The 24,688-nt window shown below is 34.4% G+C and overlaps 1 protein-coding gene across 1 annotated transcript; it reads left to right on the top strand.

The window, feature by feature from the left end:
- Positions 1-1,146: 1,146 nt before the first annotated feature.
- On the top strand, positions 1,147-24,392 carry LOC11410173 (DNA-directed RNA polymerase III subunit 1). Its single transcript, XM_024780620.2, has 27 exons — positions 1,147-1,363; positions 1,483-1,612; positions 2,974-3,126; positions 4,038-4,206; positions 5,279-5,466; positions 5,606-5,712; positions 7,863-7,953; positions 8,314-8,529; positions 8,744-8,892; positions 8,990-9,131; positions 9,208-9,348; positions 9,762-9,950; positions 12,032-12,248; positions 13,500-13,593; positions 14,159-14,393; positions 14,570-14,761; positions 15,458-15,556; positions 16,434-16,637; positions 16,768-17,061; positions 17,922-18,069; positions 18,197-18,348; positions 20,995-21,150; positions 21,234-21,350; positions 21,463-21,557; positions 22,130-22,334; positions 22,445-22,647; positions 24,062-24,392. Exons 1-27 carry the CDS (start codon positions 1,290-1,292, stop codon positions 24,114-24,116), a joined length of 4,215 nt encoding a protein of 1,404 aa, XP_024636388.2. The 5' UTR covers positions 1,147-1,289; the 3' UTR covers positions 24,117-24,392.
- The last annotated feature ends 296 nt before the right edge of the window (positions 24,393-24,688 follow it).

Genomic DNA, 24,688 nt, shown 5'->3' with positions numbered 1-24,688 from the left:
ATATTTGACTCCCCTAAAAAAAATTAATTGTATGTTCAATGTATAATATTAATATCTCAGTTAGTATATTTTTTTTATATACAATACTATTGCCAGAGCCCAAAATCTCACGCAAAATATTCATTAAAAAAAATCATGGGAATTATTAATTTTGTTTAAAAGATCATGCGAATTATTAATGGGTTAGGGTCATATAAATGTATTCTAGAGATGTAATTATGAACCGTATGTATAAAGAACAATCTATATAACAATGTTTGAGTAAAAAAAATCTATATAACAATCTTTTTTCTGAAAACGCTAAAATGAAATATTTTATTACCATACACATTATACTCGACACAAAGCGTATCAGGGTACAATGCAAAAAAGTTATAAAGTCATTACAAAAGCACTAAAAATAACATAGCCGAACAATAGGAAAAATGGTGATCAACCAAAGCCTAAACACACAAGAGGATTATGATAGGAGAAAGATAAATAGTAACCTATAAGCTTGACATGATCCAGCAATTTAGAATTTGAGCAAGCTTTATCAGTAAAAAAACATGTTATTCCTTTCTTTCCATGTATCCACAAGCACGCAAGCCAAATGAGCATCAAAGCCGAACACCGCGATTTAGAACCACCTACAAGGTCAATCTATTTACAATGAATCCCTTCGACTTCTGTGTGATACTTTATTCAACAAAATTTTTCATGATACCTCTTAGTTCATCAAATTTATCAAGAAGCTATTAGTTGCGTTGATAACCTTGTAAATCTTGGTCATGAAGGCTCATTTTCGTTAGTATCATAAATACTCCTCTTCTAAAGTCCGTCTTTCACGTTATTTCTACGCCATTGTGATTAGTACTCCCTGCAAAGTTTCTCAGATTTCTTTCATTTCCTTTCGATGTAAAAGATACAAATGCATATATTAAATTCATTATTTTTTTCATAGAATATATTAAAATCATTTTACACTTATAAAAAACATTATATAATTTTGATACACTACTTATTTCATAAATTATAAAAAAAAAAATGTAAAAAAAAGAGAAAAGAAAAACGGCAGTTATAAGAGTTGAACCAAAGACCTCTTGGTGAAAACTCGCACGCACTAACCAACTGGACTTCGGCTTCTTATTGGTTTCAATACGTTCAGTTAATAATCTATACTCTCACTGCAACACACACAATTGCATAAACCCTGAAACCCTCCCTTGTCACAATCACTATTCACAGCGCCGTCGTCGATCTCCGCCGTAACCACCGTCGTCGTGAAACCCTATCTCCATTCACAAGAGATGAATATGTCCAAAACCAACGGCATAATCTTCACGAAGGATCCTTACATCGAGAAAGCAGAACCTCGCAAAATGTAACCAACTAATTAACCGTTGTTAATCTTTGATTTCGTTTTTTTGTTGATTAAGCTTTGTTAGTTTTCACTAATTAAACTTTATTAATTTCGTTTTTTGATTGATTGTTTATTTTCAGCGCGGGAATTTCATATTCGACGCTATCGGATAAAGATATCACCAAAATTGGCGAAGCTCAAGTGTGGCAAGATCGTTACTATGATGCATTTAAAAAGGCCGTTGAAGGCGGCGTGTTGGATCCTCGTCTGGTACTGTCTATTTCTTCAATTATCGTTGATGTTTATCATATAAGTGTTTATGTATAAGCTAATAAAATATGAAATGAAGTTAAACAATTTGTTTTGTAAGAACAACTCCGATGATAAGAATCTGCAACAACATTTCATATTTAGAGGGGTGGGTTCAAATTGCATTTTTCTCTTTTTTAACACCGTGTGAGTTTTGCCGCCAAGCTCTTTTAGAACAAAGTACAAAAGTAATACCAAGCTTTTTCCACAAGCTATGGAAACGAGTCTCACAAGTATTCACTCCCTTCGGTTCTATATATAAGCAAAAAAAAAAAAGTGCGACACAAATTAAAAATTCAGATATATTCATTTATTTTGTTATTAAAATAATAAAAAAAATGAGTTTACTACACTTCCAAATCTATGCTTTCCTTTTTTTTTTTTGTTCAAATTGTCTAGTGGCTTGAATTTCACTCTTGAGTGAATACGTAGGAAATCCCGACACCCGCATATTATAATGTCACTACCTACTAAGTTATACTCACAGACTATACTTGCCTTTCTTATGTGATGTTACAACTCGAAAATTCTAAAAAGTACTAGATTATTAATATTTATTGCATTCACTAAAAGTCTTTAACATCCTCACTAATAGTGTTTACAATTAGTAAAGTAGCTCACTATTCAAGATGAAAAATGGGTTTTTAATGCTACAAGGAAGTGAAGATGGGTTTCCACATAAGCACAAGAAGTGATCGGTGCATCTTCAGATGCACACATTGTTTTAATTCAATATACCCAGGAAATGATGTTGTTGGAAATATCTTAGTACAACTTAAATTAAATGAGGGTATTATTGAAAAATATAATATTCTTTTTAGGTGGAAAAATATAATTTAATATGGTGAAATTTGTTGAAAATTGCTTATATTTAGAACCAAAGAATAATTTTTTTCTTTATTATATTCGAAACCGGAGGGAGTATGTAGTAAATAAGCTCAAATAAACCAATCGAACTACGTCTCAAGGTTTGATTTGTTAGATTTACTTGTTTAATGGTTCTAATTCAACGGTTAGATTGGCTTTTGCCAATAGTGACATTTAGTGTCCATGGATGCTCAATATGTGACATATTTGGCGTTCTTTAAATTTTTGGACTGTTACCTAATTAATGATTAATAACATATTCATTTGGAACTTGTATGGATTTTTGTTATTTTGGATTTTTGTTATTTTTCCATTTACTGAAGAAGTTAGGTTGATAAATACATTATTTTGACTTTCCATCTGTTTGATCGTGTATTCTCCTTTTATAATGCACATGTCTTTTCCTGCACAGAATAGAATGTTATAATAATGAACATTGTTTTCATGCAATTCAGGGCCCTGCTAATAAGAGTAGTCCTTCCTGTGCAACATGCCACGGGAATTTTACTGATTGTCAAGGGCACTACGGATACTTACCACTTGCCCAACCTGTTTTCAATGTCGGATTCTTAAGTACAATTGTAAAAATACTGAAGTGCATTTGTAAGGTATCCATATCTTCAGATGATCCTTATTTACTCTCACTCACTCTCTCTGGATTTTGATTTTTCCTTTATTATCATCAACACAATGATTTTCTTGTTTTACGTCTTTTCTATCAAATTTATTTATAACTTCTGTCTACTTACATAACATGTATATATGGATGACACTATTTCTGTATGTTTAGTATTAGGAGTCAGTCTTTTGAAGAACTGTTAAGTTTCCTGCTGTAAGAACTCTAACTCAAAGCACCATTAGACCTCTGGTTTGGTGGTCACTCACTTGGTGATAAGGGGAAAATTTTCCTTGTTCGAGGTTTGAGATTGAATCTCCATTTGCATCAGGAAAAGAGCTCAAATTTATAAGAATGTTGATATTGCTATCTTGGTTCCAATTTCAGCTTTGTATAGTTTATGCTTTTTTTTGGTCTGTTGCTTTCATCAACTTAGTGGGATCCAAATATAGTAAATGAGTTGGTTCCAAATATGGGTTATGATAGAACATTATAACGTAATTTAATCCATGTAGCCAACCCCATTTAGTGGGATAAGGCTTGGTAGTTGTTTGCTTTCATCAACTTACAAAAAAAAACCGTGTGACTAAACATGAGTGTTATTTTCTCTGAAAAATTTAGTGTTTATAGACATATATTATGCAGTACTTAGACAAAAGGAAAAAAAAAAAGGTTATAATTCATTCAAAGTTTGTTGCAATGCATAAAAATCCATTTACGTATATTTCATACTCATTACTAGTGGAAATTCTATTTTGCCCATGGATTTTTTATTTTTCATGCTACTTGTGTAATACAAAATTATGTATACATGCTTCATAGGTTTCAGTATGTCGTTGTCTTAAATTTGGGTTTCTCAGTACCCTGCTTGAACTATATGACAATGTTTGATGTTTTATCCAGAATTGTGCTCGTATTCTCCTTGATAAAGATCACATCAAGCGTGAAAAGTATTTTGAGAAAATGAACAATCCCAAATTGGATGGGTTGCAGAAGATGGCTGTGTTTGATGATATAATGAAAAATTTCAAATCTGCTAAAAAAGAGTGCCCAAGATGTGGATATATCAATGGTATGTTTCATGCTTTATTCTAATGAGTTCAACATTGTAATTTCTTTACGAAGGTAGTATTTTGGTGACATAATTTCCTTATTCAATAGTAAAATACTTGCTTCCACTTTTTTGGTGCCGATTCCATCATAAATAAGGGAATATCAGTTTAGGGAACTCATTCTGTACATTTGACAGTAGTTTTGTGAAAAGATTAATCCGTCCGGAAATCTTTGGAGGAGATACCTCTCCCTTATTTTTGTTCATTCAATTCAATTACATTGTTCTTTCATCAATTCGGATCCCTAACATCTTATGAAGATGTGAATAACCTTTTATGACATAAGATATCAACTGGCATGTAAAAGTTATGATCATGCTTGCCTCAATAATTTTGGGATCAGATATTTGGAAAAACTCTATTGCTGATGTTAGCTTGGATATCAGTCTACATGATGCTATAAGCTAAGTGCTCCCTCCGTCCCATAATAAGTAACCCTTTTGTAAAAAAATATTGTCCTAAAATAACTGACTCATTTCACTTTTCAATGCAATATTTTTTTTGAAAAGGACTTTTCAATGCAATATTAATTACTTTTTTCCAATTATAACTCTAATTAATATTACTTTCATCACTCTCAATTCAATATATTCCACTTTGCATTTATGATAATGGAGAATGCACCAATACTTGACAAACGAGCACTTAAAACCATTTTTCTCTCTTCTTCACTTATACATTTTTCTTAATATGTGTGAAATGAGCAAATGGCTCACTTAATTTGGGACGGAGGGAGTAGCTAACAGGGGCTCAACATGTAGTGAGCTTCCATAGTAGGGAATGCATTTCTTGAGGCTGAACAATTTTTTTCTATTAGGCTTCCATGGTAGTAAGTAAGCTTTCTCTATTTTCCCCCTATATAAACATGTGTTTTTTAAAAATTGTGTTATAAAGTCATTTATCATAGAACTTGTACAAATGGGTCCTACTTCATAGTCATCATAGGAGTGAAGATTGCTTAATTAATGTTGAGGTATGCATTTGTTTTTTTGTATCTGTATGCTCATTTTGGTGATGAATATTGTAATACAGGTTCAGTAAAGCAACAGAGGGCTACCCTGAGCATTCTTCATGACTGCTCAAAGGCTAACAATGATGACGTTGCAGAGCTCCAATCAGCTCTTCCTCATATAAACAATTATAGGGCATGCAACGACTTGACTTCTCGAACGCTTTACCCTGCCGTGGTTCTTGAATTGTTTAAAAAGATGCATGGCAAGGTAGACTTTTATACTAATTTAGATGTTTTTGGGTTGCTTTTCCTTCTCTCTTTCATTTTGAGGAAGGATTGTTGGGTTTATTACCAATGCCAAGCAGGGTTCCCCTCAAGCTGATCAATTTTGTTACTCTTTGTTGTAGGACTGTACATTACTTTATATTGCTGAAAAACCAGAGAATCTCATCATAACAAACATTGCTGTGCCACCTATAGTTATTCGACCTTCAGTCATGATGGATGGACAGAGGTAAATGCCAATTTGGATGTATTTTTGTATTTCCTGCCCTTTATCTGATTTGATTTCTGTTGGGTCTTTTACAAACATATTATCGAAGAAAAGATGGTGAGCGAGGGGACTAGATTTTGGTGTCACGGGGTATGCGTGGAAAATATGAATGCTGCTAGGCGTAAGGAGGATATAGTTGTGGAAGAGTGTAACAAAATATGAACACATGCAACATGATATCTGAGAGGACAATTGTATAATGAAATGAAAGGAAGTAATATGAACAAGGACCCAGGGATGGTAAATAGGAGAGACAAATAACCAAATTTTGGAGAGAATCGCTTCCCAATCCTCTCGTATGTGAAAAACCATCTTTTGCTCAACAATGTCTTTGTTATGTGTACCTACAGTACTCCATTAGATAGCATCATATTGATAAGCATTGATAACTGTCTGATAGAGTATTGTAGTAGAAAAATCCATTTGATAATGAACTACTAGTTCTAAGCCATTATTAGCAATTTATCAACAGTTTGAAATGCTTAGCTCAGGTAGGGGGGTATAGCCGGTTTATGAGCTCTAATAATTACATCTCATTGCTGCTTTTGTTGCATTTCCTCAGTTTAGGATGCGTTTTATTTATTAAGTATCTATTCCTTGTGAACCTCTTTGAGCTCAATCCTTATTTTCATATTATTTCTAGTCACTATCAAGTTGACATAGGAGCTACGGATACAAATCATGTACCTTCTAAACTTTAACATAAAACAACCAAGTCTACAAAGGAAACAATCAGTAATGTGCCAATCAGCCATACCATCTATTAGTTTTTTATATTGGGCCTAACTCATCCTTATAAAATCGGCTTATAAGATGAGGGCTGCCCAAACTTTATAAACACTCTAAATGGCCATATCTCTAAGCAATGTGGGACTAAATCCACACCTTCAAACTCTACACAATGAATGTGTTGAAGGTTGCAATGAAAGCAACCCAGATGGTGCAATTAGGCGGCTAGGGGTGGACCACAATGAGGCGGAATTTCCAATACACTCCCTCACACTTGGGCCCAATGGGCCTGAAGCGTGGACGATGTGGGAAGCCTAGCAATATATCTAGGATACGCTCTAATACCATATTAGTTTTTTATGTTGGGCCTAACTCATCCTTACAAACACCACTGCTCTACAAATCAAGGCTTTATCTACTTTTCTGGAGCTGTTCATCCCATTGGAATTGGATGCTGCTTCCTTGATTAATTGGGAAGAATTAGGATTTGTTTCATAATTATCTGTTGAGAGTGATGCTGAGGCAGGAATTGATGTAGATACAGATGCCCCCAACTGCTCCTCTAACCGCTACTCGTCCGATAACTCTGAAAATTCCACCACTATTAGCAGGCGCTGATTTGCAGGCATCATGAAATGATGAAAGCTGCAGCCTCGTGCGAATATTTGCGCTGGAGGAACTGTTGCTCTCAGAATCCTCCAACATTCGATCAATCAGTAGCATGGGTATGCAAAATTTCATGTCTTCCCGTGTCCTCATGTATGTATGAAATCGCAAGTTTGCCCTTTGGTAGGATCTTATGATCCACATGTTACGATCATTCATAGGCGTACCGATCCTACTTAAAATTTTGTTTTTGTCTATGGCCTCAAGCAAGCTCCTAGACAGTGGTTCAATCGTTTAAGCACGACTCTAGTTTAGTTTGGCTTCCATGCTAGCAAATATGATCCTTCCCTCTTCACTTATGCTAAGCAAAAGCAAGCGGGTGTATCTCTTGGTCTATGTCAATAATATCATCATCACACTAACCTGTGCACATGATTAGAATCAGTTACTGCTAACCTGCACAGGTGTGCAGGATTAGCAAGTCTATATAGGATGTAATCCTCTTTAATTGAGTATCAATGTAATCAAAATGTTCTCTATCACAAAGTTAGTTATGATTCAATCTCAGAATTTACAAGCAGGGAAGGAAAATTTTGCAATAGTTTCAATAGGAACGATAATGGAGGGTCCATTTGTGCCAAGGAGTTGTACGAGAAAATGATTTGATGGCTTGGATGATTCTAAATCTGATATCTGTTCTGTTTTCGCTGCTTAATTTATTTTTTATTTTAAAATAATATTATTGATGCTTATGATTTATCCCTGATTTGTGGCAGTAATGAAAATGACATAACCGAGAAGCTAAAGAAAATAATCCAGGCAAATGCTATCATGCAACAAGAATCAGTTGAGACACAAAAATATCAGGTATAGTAGGACATTGTAAGCGATAAAAAATTGTAAAGGTGATCTTTGATTCTTTATAATGCATCCGCTATTGATAATGCGAAACCTTTTTTTTGAACCCTTTGCTACACAATCTTTGATTCTTGTTGCTGACCCCATCCAGCAGTAAAAGGCTTTGATTGTCACTGTTGTTAAAACTCATAATACTGAACTATATAATTTATTCCTGTTGTAATATTGAATTGAAATGTATACACTCTAGACATTGGTTTTTCTGTTTGGTTGGAGCTATTCATTTATCTGCTCTCTTGGTTTTTTTCTTCTCTCGTTTTCTACGATGTAATTTGTTCTGTTTCTTTTGTATTGATTGTTTTGGTCTAGGACGCTTATCTTATGCTTCAATTCGAGGTTGCTCAATACATAAATAGTGATGTTAAAGGTGGACCATACAATCTGCAAATGAGCAAGCCTTTAACTGGTTTTATTCAGCGCATTAAAGGGAAGCAGGGTCGTTTCCGTAGCAATCTGTCTGGAAAACGTGTTGAGTATACTGGCAGGACAGTTATTTCACCCGATCCTAATCTAAAGATTACCGAGGTTAGACATTTAAATTTTGCCAGATGTAATTTCTGTCCTTTAAATGAAGCACAAGTGACAAGCCTATAACTAATAGAATACAAATATTTATAACACATAAAAACAAAGCTATGCTCATTGAAAATACTATAGTTCCCATGAAAACAATGATACAAGAAAGTTCCTTCTCTCTTTCAACGTTCATGTTTATGCCTTCTAACTTTTTTTTCTGTAGGTTGCAATACCCATCCATATGGCTCGCATTTTGACTTATCCTGAGCGTGTTACACATCACAACATAGAAAAGTTGAGACAATGTGTGAGAAATGGTCCTGATAAGTATCCTGGTGCAAGGATGGTTAAAGAGGCTGGGGGTAACTCATGGTTTGTGCTGTTCCATTTTTCCCTATATGCTTATGTCAAGCCAAATTTATCTTTTTTGCCAAATTATCTTTTATTTATAGCCAATTGTTTTTTGCAGGAATTTGAAAATTTTGACTAGGACGCGCCGTGCTGATGAACTGAAATTTGGTGATATTGTTGAACGCCATATAGAAGATGGAGACGTTGTTCTTTTCAACAGGCAACCAAGCTTGCATCGGATGTCTATGATGTGTCATAGGGTAATTTATCAAAAAATTAATGTAGAATAAAATCTAATTTGCATAGCATTGCGATAATATCTTTTTGCACATGCAGGCAAGGGTTATGCCTTGGAGAACTTTGAGATTTAATGAATCCGTATGTAATCCATATAATGCCGATTTTGATGGTGATGAGATGAACATACATGTTCCACAGACTGAGGAAGCTCGAACAGAGGCTCTTTTGTTGATGACGGTAAAGTCAACGGATCAATTTTTCCCGTGTTATATTGGATTGGAACTTGACTATTTTTAATGTTTATAGGTTCAATTTTTACTGCATAATTCTTTTATTGAACAACACTTTCATTATCCATATGCTTATAGGTCCAACTACAATTCCATTTGATTTTGCTTATACAAAATAACCTTTTCAGCTAAATGCTTCCTTTCCAACTTTTTTATTGAAAGTTTCTTTAAATAAAATAAGCAAACCCCAAGATGTACTATGGTTAGAAGAATTCTGTTAAATATTGTTTACACCTTTATATATTCTGTTATTTGTTCAATAAAGATTTTGATGGTCAATAATTGTAGATATCTGAAGACGCCGCATTCGGTTATTTGTAAATTTCAAGTAGACCTTACTGACATTTTGCTTATTTTCAGGTGCAAAACAATTTGTGCACACCAAAAAACGGGGAAATTCTAGTTGCCTCTACGCAAGACTTTTTAACCTCTTCCTTTCTCATAACTAGGAAAGATACTTTTTATGACCGTTCCACATTTTCACTTATTTGCTCATACATGGGGGACGGCATGGATCCTGTTGATTTGCCAACTCCTGCAATTATTAAGGTGAGAATCTCAGATTATAAATATGGTACTTTTTTTAATAACTTTCTGTCGTATGAAAATTTGACCAATAGCAATTGTTGATATGTGGAGACTACTCATGAATAATTTATGTGGATACTACTCATAAGTATCAAAGTTGTTGAAATTTGGGGCCTAACACAACCCCACAAAACCGGCTTGTAAGGTGAGGAGTGCCTCCTCTTTATAAACTCTTCTCAAGAGTCCTATCTATCCGACGTGGGACTAAATCCACCCCCTCAAAGCCAGCACAACGAAGGTGTTGGAAGCTGCAATGAAGGCAAACTAAAGGCCGCAATTAAGGCGACTAGGGGCAGACCACAATAAAGGCGGAATTTCTAACAAAAGTATACGGAGAACCCTCCCATAAAAGCTCCCATAAAAGCTAGCTATCAAGGGGGAAGACCCAAACCACTTAAATACTCCACCAAGCATTCCATTCTACTCAATATGGAACTTTAGTAGCGCAAAATACCCATGTCTCTATCAACTACCTATTTAAGTATTGGTAAGGAGAGTAGACCATGTGGAGGATAGTTAAATACTTGGATATTGATTTTGCGTTGAGGATCTTCAAAACCATGGGAGATCCCCAATGCAACATAATATCTAGACTTTACTCATGATAGGATATCATAATATTATTTGGTCACGTAGCTGGTTTCATCAATATGGGTGAAAATGTCTTTGGTTGTTCTATTTTAGAACTTTTGAATAATTCAAATATCACCTTGATTGTGTACTTTAAATTTTAGACCATGCGTTCATAAGTATGTCATATGATTTCCAATTCTACACATTTGAATCTTGACAATTGCTTCTTAGCTATGTTGTTAATCGCGGATAGCAATAGCTTCTGCTGTAAAGACTAAAAACAACGTACAAACTACTTAAATTCCAATAGGATACATAGACACTAAAAAAATAGCAAAATACAAAAAAAATAAAATAAAAAAATAATCACTTTTGCTCCCCAAGGATCGCGATTGTGCGATTTTGGCTCGTCATTATTTTTGGAGCGATCTTGGCCCTTCATGTTTTCCTCCTTTGATTTGGCAGTCCCCTCCCAATTTCCCCCCAAATTTATGTCAAGGAACATCACTTATTGATGTCACACCCACCTCTCATTGCCATTGTTATTTATTTAATAAAATAAAAAAATAAAAAACACCCAAAAACTTGAAATCCTAATTAAGGGTTTCATACGCTCTCATGTCTACGAGCTGATTTTTTGCATTTTTTCATTAAATGATGCCATGTCAGCCTAAATTTGGAGGGGAACTGTCAAACTACAAAGGGGGAAAACTTAAAGAGCCAAAATCGCTCAATCGCGATGCTAGGGAGTCAAAAATGCAATTAAACTTTAGTTTTACTAAAGATAACAGTAGAGAAGTACAGAAAAATAGATATACACTAGGGATTCGTATTGATTGGTGTTGAAATTTAGGGTCTAACTCATCCTTACAAAACCGGTTCATAAGGTGAGGACTGCCCCCTCTTTATAAACTATTATCAAGGGTCTTATCTATCCGATGTGGACTTGAGTTTTTCCCAATAATTGGGTTCAATTTGTATCAACTTGAGATACAACTCCTATATATTGTAAGATACTGATGACCATGGTTGGTTGGTACCTTGGAACCACAATCGGTTAGCAAATCAGATATGTCAATCGTTGGAACAATCATGGAATGAGATCTAGAGTAGCAATGAGAACAAGAACAGTAGTATCCAGTGCGAAGTTAAGGGCAATGTGTTCCATAAGGAGAATATAATATCTCCTTTGCTTTACTTTCTTCCTTTTAAATAATTCCAACTGTTTTTTTTTTAAATTTCCTGAAAGGATTGTGTTATAAAGAATAAACTAACAATTCTATAAATCAGCGTTGACTTTCATGCCAAGAATAGATTAGTAGCTTTGTTGAGTTTTTCACCCATGATTTTATAAGCGCCATGAATGAAAATTTGTCTGATGATTCAATCATGTTTTGCTAATTTATACGAAAAGTATGCATATATTTGTCAGGGTCTTTACATTCGTGTCTGCAATTATATTTTTGCAGCCAGTTGAACTCTGGAGTGGTAAACAGTTATTTAACATTTTATTGCGCCCACACGCAAATGTGAGGGTCTATGTGACCCTCACTGTAATGGAGAAAAATTACGGCTCAAAGCTTGATGACAGGGAAAGAGAATTCAAAACAATGTGCCCGGATGATGGATTTGTTTATTTTCGCAATAGTGAGTTAATCTCCGGACAACTTGGAAAGGTGACATTAGGTTAGTCATTCTAAATTTACTTTTAACCTTTTGCTCATTTCATAATTATATTTTCAAGAAGACTGACTAAATGTCAATGAACTTAAGTATACATGATCAAGTTATATTACATGCATATATTTGTCAAGAAACAATCTACTAAATGCGCTTAAGCTTTCCCTAAATTGTGAATTTGGGTAAGCAGATGAGTGGTTTGGTGAAAGTTTCAACAATTATGTCAAATGGGAAATATTGCAGTATTTTTTATTGTTTATTTGTCCATTGAGAATGACCACATGGCTACTTGTGTTTCAAAACATTGTTTGTTGTGCATTTAGAGTGTGGTTGTTGCCTCTTTGACCGACCTCTTCCATAGACTGATATGGAAAGGATTATCGGTGGAATAAACCCCAAGTGAAACTATATAGAAGTTAACAGCCGGAAAGTAGGGCGCTTATAGGATGGACTTTTTAGAGTGAAAAGGTAAAATACCTCATCTTCCACCCCTATCCCTAAACATTCCACAAACTTCCCTCCCCCACCGAACCAAACAACCACGATCATGCTTTCCTCTTCACAGCACCTCCCAAGTATTGGCAAGTCTTAAAATGAGACAAGTCGCGAGTCCATAGCTACCAAGGAATAAGCTGCAGTAGGGAGGTCACATTGAATTTTGTGGTGCCATTAAACCCCTAGCACAAGAGCTGGTGCTTTTGATTTTGTGTTAGTAGAAATTACAATAAATGGGAGGCGTGGTGTTCAAAGCCATTCTAGTTCCTCATGGACCTGTGGCGGCGAGGAGAGGGGGTGGGGTCTCTCTTTTAATATCAGAGAGTTTTGTCTGTTTTAAAAGTCATTCAGTCTTGAGCATTTTTTTTTAAAAAGTAAGCATCCAATGGTGTTGATTTGTTGAGAACTGTGCATCATACTTTAACTGGTGCATGCTATACAATACATTGCACTGGAAAGTATTATCAACTACAATGTAGAGTTTGGAGTAGAAAGTTTTTGGCTGAATGCTTCAGTTTCATTATCATACTTCCCATTTATAAAATTTTGAGTTCTTAAAAATTATGTCAACTAACCATTAATTTTACTGCAATTCTCATTTGAAAATGAGTATGAATCAGTGGTCTAGTTAGTTTCAGTTTAGCAAGCTTAGTTTGTTAGAATAAGTTGTTATAGTTTTAATTGTACAAATTCTGTTTACCCATGATGGATTCATACTTTTGCATTTAAGTTGGTTACCTGCTTTCTTTTGCATGGGTTCAGGAAATGGCAACAAGGATGGACTTTTCTCTGTGCTACTAAGAGACTATAAATCATATGCTGCTGCTTCTTGCATGAACCGTCTTGCTAAATTAAGGTAATTATGTTTGATTTAATCGCAAACTGATTGTTTAAATATAAAGAAATCCCAGAACTTTAGAAAAAAAACCTACATCGGTTGCTCAACTAAGAAGCAAGCTTGACTTAGCTGAAAATTTCTCTTTAGGTTTCTCTTAGAAATCGTGGTTGGGCCTAACACAACCCCACAAAACCGGCTTGTGGGGTGAGGATTGCCCCCACTTATAAACACATTGTCAGGCCATCTTCTGTCCGATGTGAGACTCTTAACAGTTTCCATTTTTTCTCCCAGTCACCCAGAAATAACCAAAATACCCCCAACAGCAGTTAACTGAGCAATTTTCGACTTAGCTGTTGAGGACTTGAAATGCCAAAACTTGTGAACAGAGGTAGCATCAGTTCCCAAGTGAGGATTAGTCTTATCCAAAGGGAATCTAGAATTCTTATGAGACCAAAAATAGTGCTATTCAAGTATTAATTTCTGTTGATAGTTATCTGCTAGTGTATGCATTTTGATGTTGCATTTTGAATCCATTAGACGGCTTGATTTACAAGTTTATACGGCCATTTTTGCTCTGATGCAGTGCTCGGTGGATAGGTAATCATGGGTTCTCGATAGGCATTGATGACGTCCAACCGAAAGATAAATTGATCAAAGGGAAAGAAAAAACGATTGAGGATGGTTACAAGAAGTGTGATGGTTATATAGAAGATTTCAATAAAGGAGAGCTAAAACTCGCACCTGGTTGTGATGCTGCTCAGACATTAGAGTCTAAGATATTTAGTACATTAAATGGCTTGCGTGATACAACAGCGAAGGTATCCATTTTTTTTTCTTCATAAAGTATGCTGCCTTTGTATTTTGACATGTTGGCCACCGAGTGCTAGTGGCAAATCATAGAAATATTTGTTTTTGTTTGAGAACCCCCTGAGTCCTGTGGCAAAAAAACTATTTAATTTTGATTGTCCTTGTTTATAATTTGTTATATTCCCAGGTTTGCATGGAAACATTACACTGGAGGAATAGTCCATTGATCATGTCGCAGTGTGGCTCTAAAGGATCTCCTATCAATATATGTCAAATGGTTGCCTGTGTTGGTCAACAGTCGGTTGGAGGTTGCCGTGCTACTAATGGGTTCATAGATCGAAATCTTCCTCATTTCCCTAAAAAAGCGAACACCCCTGATGTATGTTTAGTTCTTGTGATTTACAACTCTATTATTAGTGTTCATGTAAAACCCAATCCTTCCTACTCACGGTTTAGTGCTTATTTTCTTAAATTTCTACACTTTTTTTCCATATTTTGCATTTATGTTAATAATATCATCGGTACCATCTGCACCTTTTTAATTTATCTAGGGTGTTGGAGAAAGTTTACCCCATTTCCTTACAAAAAAAAAAAAAACAATATCATCAGTAACTTGTCAAATAATAGATGGATAACATGCAGCAAATATTTCTTAGACATCATATCTATCTAGAAAGGCAGCTTATTTCCTTTGCATTGTTTTATATCTTTGGTTGAAAGTTGTGATTAAGTGATGAAAAATGGTTTGACCAAATGCCACTGATGTTGTCAAATGGGTAATCCTACCTAAGATCTAGTGGGGTGGTGGTGATGGGGGGATTATAAGGAGTAATAGAGAAAAAAAACAGAGTTTGGTAATAGATATACATATGGCCCGTTTAGCAAAAAATTCTATTCAGCAAAACAACAACAGGAGAGGGCTGTTGTCAAATGGGTAATCCTACCTAATATGAACATTATTTATGAAAGATTATATATTTAAGAAAAACAGTTGTTTTTGGTTGTTTCCTTCATTATGCATTACAGTTTGCTGCTGTTTCCTACGTTTTAAACTGGTATATTACTCTTGATGCAGGCTAAAGGTTTTGTTAAAGATTCCTTTTTCACTGGATTGTCAGCTACTGAGTTTTTCTTCCATACAATGGGAGGGAGAGAAGGGCTCGTTGATACAGCGGTAGGGTTCATATTTTGAATATATTATGCATAAGATATTTTTATTCATTAATTTGTTTTGATTATATGTGCAGTTGAAAGTTATAGGTACGGGTAAGTGCTATGGTAACTCTTAAGGAGAGACTTTATCATGAACTCAGATGGGCTTGTGTGGGTGAGAGATATACTATCAGTAACAAAAAATAAGCAAAATGAATCCATTAATTAAATGTTTTTGGTCTAAATTTAGAGCCAAATACAATTGACTTTTTGGATCCTTTTGCTTATATACAGATTGAGTACATTTTTACTAAAACCAACTCACTTATATTTAGTATAATTAATGGAGCATGGATTTAGGGTGCATGTTTTTAACGTGGTTATGAAAGTACAGAAGTTTAGAAATGTCTAATTCAGACCATAATCACCTCTATTTATAATATGTACAATAAATACAATAAATGCTAATTGATATGATTTGCCGATTCAAAATCTTAATCTATGATTGTAAGATAGCGTCAAGCTAAAACTTACTGAGCTTCAAGCTTGTTCGAAGGGTGGATGTACTGTAGAGAAAACAGAAACAATAACCCTATACTTGTGGCCAAAAAGATGTAGCGTGGAGTGAGGTGAATTTAGCAAAAACAGTAGGGCTCAGCGGTGGATTCTGAAGGGGGTTGTTAGGAATGTGCTTCACTGGAGAAGGTACGGCGGAGAAGGGAAGCGTGGTTGATAGTGGTAAAGTCAAATATTATGGATGCAAATGTCACTGATAGTGGTAAAAACATGGAGCGTTCACTTAGGGTTGTGGGGAATTTTAGTTAATTTTTTATCATTTACTGGGACGAAAAACACTGGAGTCCATTGTATAAATTTCTTTACTGCTTGTGGTTTTGCAGGTCAAAACTGCAGACACTGGATATATGTCTCGTAGATTAATGAAAGCTCTAGAAGACTTATTTTTACATTATGATTACACTGTAAGAGATGCCAATTGTAGTCTTGTTCAGTTTTGTTATGGTGATGATGGCATGGATCCAGCAGGCATGGAAGGCAAAAATGGAAAACCTTTAAATTTTGATCGATTATTTCTCAGAAGCAAGGTTTAAAAGCTTCTTTGCTGTTTTATTGAGTTTCATTATGATTTTCTTGATTTTGCAACTTTCTAAAAAAGATGGTTCTTGTTAATTTCTCCTATTTCTCTTTGAATTCCACTTTGTTTGTGAACTGTAGGCCATATGTCCAGCTGATGGAGATGATACAATCTTATCTTCTTCAGATGTGCATAAAGTACTTCATGAGAAGCTTTCAGAAGTTGGTATGTCTAAGTTAGTGGAGAAGAATGCTTCAAACAATGATATAACGCCTGCAGTGGGCTTCTCTACTGATTTCTTAAAATCTCTACAATCTTTTGTCGGAGAAAATACAAAATTAACTGAAAGTATCACCGAGGACGATTCCAATAATTTGAAGAACCTAAAGAACTTTATTTCGAGGATATCTGGAATCAGTCGCAGACAACTAGAGGTATTTATTTTGTGGTCTTGGCTTAATGTTTCTCCTTGGTTATTCTTTTTTGCTTCCATTTGGTCATTCCAGTTTTGTAGTTTTATAAGCAAGTCATAGCAATCTAATTTGCTTACGCTAAATATATTTGTTATTTTCCTTTTGATATTGTGTTATCTATGTTGTGGAAGTATTTTAAGAAACAAGTGTATTGGAAAACCAAGTCCCACATAGATTAAAGATATGGCCTGACTGGAGTTTATAAAGAAAAAGATCCCTCACCTAGCCAACCGGTTTTGTAAGGTTGAGTTAGGCTCAACCCCATATTCTAAGAAAATCTATGAACTATCTTAATAGTTTAAAGAGTTCTAATTTGTTTGTTTTTCAATGACGGACATCTAGCAAGAACTAGGCAATTCTGAAGAAAGTATAATATTTCAACTGCAACTGTTATTATAACTGATGATAGTAATGAATTTTTAATTTTGATAGAAAAATTCATTCAAAACATAGTGGACAAAAGGTTAGTAGAACTTCCTTCTTTTGCTTCTCTATGGCAAAACATGTGCTTTTTTAATTGTATAGTCTCGTAGATGGGGCTGTTGTCATTATTTTATTAGCAAATGTTTTGGAGATGCTAAACTGGTGGTAATTATTATTTTGCGTTTTAAGCTGTTAGTGTCATTGTCAATTCTTGTGTGCTGATGTAATTGTTAGTTCACAATAAATACGATATTTTTTGCCTCTACAAAAAAGGAAACTCTTGAGGTCTATGACTTTTACATGAATTTTAGGGTTTGCCTCCATATTTTCCTTAAGTTTCATGGGTTTGTTTTTATTGGTCTGATTACAACTCCCTCATGTATGCTCTTTTTATTCAGGTTTTTCTAGATATTTGTCTATCACGTTATCGTATAAAAAAAATTGAGGCTGGAACTCCGATTGGCGCAATTGGAGCTCAAAGTATTGGTGAACCTGGGACTCAGATGACTTTGAAAACTTTTCACTTTGCTGGGGTTGCAAGCATGAGTATCCTTTATTTGACTATGCTGTCCATTATGTTGATCATTAATGTTCTGCCAAATGTTTGCTGGAATTTTGGAAATTCTGTTAAACATTGATTGGTTTTGAATGTTGTTCCTTAATCTGTCATTAGATGTTACTCTTGGAGTTCCTCGCATTCAAGAAATAATAGATGGAGCACGCAATATTAAGACACCGATCATCACTGCAATACTTGAGAGGGAGGATAATGCAGAAACTGCAAGGGCAGTGAAAGGCCGCATAGAAAAAACAAATTTAGGCCAGGTATGCAATTGTAGCAAAAAAGTCTCACTAAGCTTATACCCGTATTATTTGTCAGTTATGTCTTAATTTATATGCTTAAAAAATCTACCCTATTATTTAATTCATTTTTTTAGATTTCACTTGTTTTTCTTTCAAAAGTTGTATATATTGTTCTTGTTTTGGGAATGCTATGTAATATTTTTGTACACCACCACGAGTTCAGCATCCGCACTAATCCCAGCAATAACTCCTTATTTATTGCTTCTCCAAGTAACCAAATTCCTCCATACATAATTATATACCCAATAGTGGATTTTCTGTCGGTGACCGACCCTGTCCAATTGGCATCTATAAAGACAATAATATTTTTCTCACTGGTCTTTCTAAGGTAAAAACATTTGCCTCAGTTGTTCCTGTAAATGGCCTCAAGATGCTCCTCTTAGGGAGAGTGTATGAACTAACTTACAACTCTCATGGAGAATGCAATGTTTGGTGGTATTAGCTAGAGATTAACTTACCAACTAACCTCTGGTATCAACCAATATGAACAGGAACACGATCTTCTTCTCAAAGCTTCAAATTTAGATCTATATGGTCGTCTGTTGGTCTACATCGATTCATCCCAGACTCTTAAAGATTCAGAATGTATTTTGTTTGAGAATTGTATATTTTTTAACTGGAAACCTTCATGCCAAAAAACACTGATATCAAATTCCGTCGCCAAATGTTTCTTCAATCTTTCCATCTCAACTACATTGTCTCCTATAAGAATGATTCCATCCACAAACTATTAGAACAACAATCTTTTCATTAGTGGAGAATTTTGTGAATAAGGTATGGTTTGCTTGTCCCTTAGTGTACGCTTGCCCCTTTACTGGTTTGTAGTGTGGTCTTGGTAGCCCAACGGATCTGTGATAAATTCTGTTATCATATTGGAATTTGGGTTCAGCAAACCAACCCCACAAAATCAACTTGTAAGAACTTTCACTTACGAGTACCCTTTCAGGCCATATCAGATTCAACGTGTGGCTCAACAAACCCCCATCATGCCTAGAATTGGACATCTAGAGTGTGATCCGAGTAACCCGATGATGGAAGGCTCAATAGATCTTGGATAAGCTCTAATAGTAATAATACATTTTGAAAAACATTCTAAAGTATTATTATTCAAACTGTGTAAAGAGTAAAAGCACTAATTTTACTATATAGACTATGCTTTAACGCTCTCAGTACTATAATCACTAATCATTACAAAATATACGATTGAAAATTACAAATACGAAAATAGTATGTATAATACTCTTCCTCAAGATGGTGAATGAATATCTATCTTCCCAACTTGCGAGTAAGTTGGCCAAATTGTTATGATGGTTAGCCATTTGTTTACACATCTGCAAAATAATGCTAGGTTGTCACTATCAATCTGCTTTCCAACTACATGTTGATGAGGTGTTGATACATTTCACTGTGTTTTGTCCTATCATATGATGAATAATATTATGAGCAATACTGATAGCTGATACATCGTCAAAACAAATTTATAGGGCTTTCATATTATATCTTCAAGTCATCAAGTACAATTTTCATACACAGTAGCTTATAGATTTCTTGTGTCATAACTCTGAATCCTCTCTCAGTGCTTGATCGAACAACTACACTTGTTCATAATCCTCCAAGAAACAAGGTTGCCACATAAGAATGGAGGATGACCTTGTTAGCCCAATAACAGGTAACCCAACATATCTAGGATAGATTTTGATATCATCGTAGAATTTGGGTTGGGCCTAACTCATAATCGTCATTGTAAGTTAGTGATTTTGCACTATTTTCTCTTCGTTGAAATCTAATAAATGAAAACTCCAATTTAAATTCTAAGCATGATCTTGAATTTAATATAAGTGGCTAATGGGAAAATGCTTAGTAGGGAGTTGAAACAAGCGAAGTTAAGCCTCTAAACATAGAATTTTCCTTATGCATAGTTTCTCCCAAAACAAATGCTAGAGAAAATTGTTCGCTACTTAGAATACTTTTCCAACACCATTCTTATTGTTCGCTACTTAGAATTTAATATAAGTGGCTAATGGGAAAATGCTTAGTAGGGAGTTGAAACAAGCGAAGTTAAGCCTCTAAACATAGAATTTTCCTTATGCATAGTTTCTCCCAAAACAAATGCTAGAGAAAATTGTTCGCTACTTAGAATACTTTTCCAACATCATTCTTATTCCACTTGTTCCTTTTTTGAGAACATTGTTGTTTGACTTCTTTGTTTGAATTGCCTTGATTCTCGTCAAATAAAGTAACCAATTTGTTTATTTAGTGTTTCTTTATAATTATGTTTGTGTTTCTTTGATTGGATTTTTTTGTCAGGTAAATTTTCTTGAGCATTATAATCAATTTTTTACCTGAATTGTATCTTTAGTTATCAACCATTATTTTTCCACCAAAAGATTAGTTATCAATCATAAATAGATGAATGTGTTACTGTAAGACTACTGTTTCCATCCTTTCATTAAGCATGTTGAGGTGCCAATATAGCAGGAATGCCAATTATCATAATGATGCTTTGACCTACCCTTCTGTTAAGCCCCATTGCCAGACCACCCATCTTCTAGTCTATTCTTGAAATATCTAATCTCAAATACTATCACTTTGTTCCAATCTATACAGGTTGCGAAGAGTATTAAAGTTGTTTACTCTTACACATTAGCGGCAGTTTTTATCTCGCTGGACATGGGCATAATCGAAAAGGCAGGACTGAATATAGATGCCAATATTGTGAAAGAATCAATTTTGCAGACTGGAAAACTGAAGTTGAAGCCAGAGGTGAAGAGTACATCTTGTAATTATGAATTTCTATTCTATTCCATTTATGCCTCTAATATTCAAAGCTTTTTTTATTTTTGCAGAATATTAAGATTTTGGATATTAAAAAGCTTCAAGTGGAACCCCAAGGGTGTAGCCGAAGTGAAATCCTTTTTCAACTTAATAATCTCAAAAATTTGCTTCCATCAGTAGTCGTGAAGGTATGTGTATATGTGTGTGTGTGTCTTTCTTGATAGTTGATACAGTGTTTGTTTTGTCTGGCTTTGTATTTTATATTCAGATGGAAAAATACTTCTTTTTTCTTCTTTGCAGGGAGTTAAAACTGTCGAACGAACTGTCCTAGAAATTAAAAAAAATAAAACCGATAATGGTAAAGAATCTGAGACGTACACATTACTGGCGGAAGGGTTAGTTCATCCTCTGTATTTTGTTATGTAATTTTAATTTTCACTATGGAATATGTTTCCTTATATACCTTATTGGACTATATTATTGCATTAGTTTTTCTTGATTGAGGGAATGAGTGTTGCACCTAAAGAATTCAGAAGTGTGCTTAAGATGCAGGATGATATTGACTGGGAATATTATTGTTGCTTCATCACTGGTTCTGTTTAAGCTTTAACCAAATGTATATGAAGAACTTCATTTTCTTTCAAATATAAAATGATCGGTGGCTAGTTGAAGTAAGAAAATCACCACATATTCAGGTTAACGTGAAATGAAAATCAGGAATATGATCTTAGAGGATATTATCATGCTGTACCCAAAGAAAACCATGACTGGGGACAGTCGGGTGTTGTAAGAATAAGGTGGACTGGGTTTAGTGAAAACCAGGACGAATTCTAATTTTACTTCGTTGTGTGTATACGCTTTTAAGGAATAGCAATGAAAAGATAAAGTAAACTATTGTCGCTCTGAATTCTAATTTTAATTGTCAAAATCATTTTCTAATCTGAATGTATTCATTTTTTCCCATCAGCGAGGGCCTTAAAGAGGTTATGGGTATTGAAGGGGTTGATGGACATAAAACTGTTACTAATCATATCATTGAAATGAGGAACGTTCTGGGAATTGAGGCTGCCAGATATGGTATCATTGATCAGATACAGTATACAATGAAACAGCATGGAATGAGTATAGACGTACGCCATATTATGCTTCTAGCAGATATGATGACTGTCCGGGTGAGTTATTTGAAAATTACTACAAGGCCAAAAAGTTTAAATTAAAAGTCCCATGTGTGTTTGTGATAAATATGTAGATTTCTACTAATTTATGCGATTTATCAAACTAGGGTCAAGTCCTTGGAATGACAAGACATGGAATTCAAAAGATGGGCAGAAGTGCACTAATGCTTGCATCATTTGAGAGTTCAACAGACTATCTTTTCGATGCATCCTTGCGTGGGAAGGGTGACCCAATTGAAGGAGTGAGTGATTGCATAATCATGGGTAAACCTATTCAGATAGGCACTGGAATGATCGAGGTCAAACAAAGGTGAGACTAAAATACAATGTATATATTTATGTGGTTATGGTTATTATTGCATTTTCATGATAGCCCCATTTGTTTAACTTGGATCATGCATCATTACGGGTGGGAATAAGCCGTGCTAAACTAGGCTTTGCATAGATAGGTATGAACTTGGCATGTTAGCTGTCATAGACTTGTTTTTAGGTTTGGCCTGATCATTTTTGAATGTTTGGTATGCCCGATTAGCAAGTAAATCATAAAAATTAAAATTAAACTAGTACTAAGAAACATAGAAATAGATAGCATGAACTTTCTAATTTGGGTTAATAGTGCTTTAACCCCCTGTAATTTAGGTCATTTCTGGTTTTCCCCCTGTAAAATAATTTTTTTGAATTTCATCCTTGTAATACGAAGATTTTTTGGTTTTGGACCTTCATGAAAAATTTCACCCCCTGTAGTTTGAGAAAATTTAGGTTTACCCCCCTTATAATTTGAGCAAATTTTGATTTACCCCCTGTTAATTTGAGCAAATTTCAGTTTACCCCCTTGTTATATCTTCGATTTTGTACAGTCAAAATTCATGAAGGTCCAAAACCAAAAATATTCAAATTACAAGGACGAAATCCAAAAAAAATATTTTACAGGGGGTAAAACCGAAAATGACCTATATTACAAGGGGGTAAAACACTATTAACCCTTCTAATTTATTTGTATGTTATAATTTTTTAAGGTTTAATCTTACTTTTTAGAGAATTTGACCCTATATGATAGTCTATTAAAATGGTTAGTAACTATATGATTTAACACAATGTACAAATTAACATAATGATTGTAATAAAAATTAATTTAGGTTTACTTAAATAAGCAAGTCTGTTCGACCTAAAATGCTTTTTAAGTGGCATTGTCCTGACATAGGCCCCTGTTGGGCAGCATGACCTATTTCCACCATGTGCATCAACTCCATTGACGGGTTAATTTTCTTGATAGAAACTATGTCACCGGCACTAGTTTATGGTTATGAACAACGCGAAGTAAACAATCTCTATTTAATCAACAATCCCAAAAACTGAAGTCTTTGTATTAAAACTATGAAACTACAAATTAAAATTATGAAACTACTAAATGTAACATAGACAAGTGAATGGTTTTTGTATTATACTATATGTCTTAATAATTTCTATAAAATCCTACAAATTAAAATCATGAAACTCCTTCAGAATAGAATCCCATAAATCTATTCATTACATAAACCGTGACATTATTGTTAGAGGTATGTACGTCATTCATGAACCTTTTACCTATAAGATTTAATCCTTTGTGTAAGCTAGCCCTTGACATGGTATTAGAGTCTTCATGATTAAGGGTCAATTCCAACATAAAACTTTTATGCGTATTATATTGTCATTACATCAGACTTTAGCTAACTCCTCTTTCTTAGGTTGGATCCTCCGGTGCTGCCACAAGGAGCCAGGCCTATTCTATCTAGGGTTTGAAGTTGTATATTAGCAGCAAGAATGTGGATTATACATGAAGGATTGCATTGAATGTTTTGAGTTTGAGGTTGTAGAATTTACTCTTGGATCTGATTACATTGAAAATGGTAGATTGAAGTAGCAAAATAGTTATTGGAAACACACACAAGTGGAGTAGCCGGGTTAGTCCGGACAAATAATTTTGACATTTTTACCAATTGAGTTAGAACTTGTGGAATAATTTATCACATTAATTATTAGTTGATTTTGATTAACATAGATGTAAAGTGAACATAATAACTTGGGAGTGATGCACATAGTAGTGATGCACATGGTAATGATTCTATGATATAATTAGAAAAAAGCGTTTATCATACATTGAAAATTATAATTATTTGATATTTTTTATGTGACAGTTATTATGAGACAGAAAAGGTAGTTTGTCAAATATTTGTACTTTAATCTTAAGTTTATCAAATTATGAGAAAAATTATTATATATTAACTAGCGAAAAGACGAGCACGTTTACTGCGTTGAAATTTAAAAATTATGAACTATGTCTTTTTTTTTTTTATGAAATTTTGATTTTGTTT

This window comes from Medicago truncatula, chromosome 4, assembly GCF_003473485.1.
Source record: "Medicago truncatula cultivar Jemalong A17 chromosome 4, MtrunA17r5.0-ANR, whole genome shotgun sequence".
Classification (NCBI taxonomy): domain Eukaryota; kingdom Viridiplantae; phylum Streptophyta; class Magnoliopsida; order Fabales; family Fabaceae; genus Medicago; species Medicago truncatula.
Note: the sequence above shows the minus strand (reverse complement) of the source record. Positions and strands in the feature narration are given on the sequence as shown.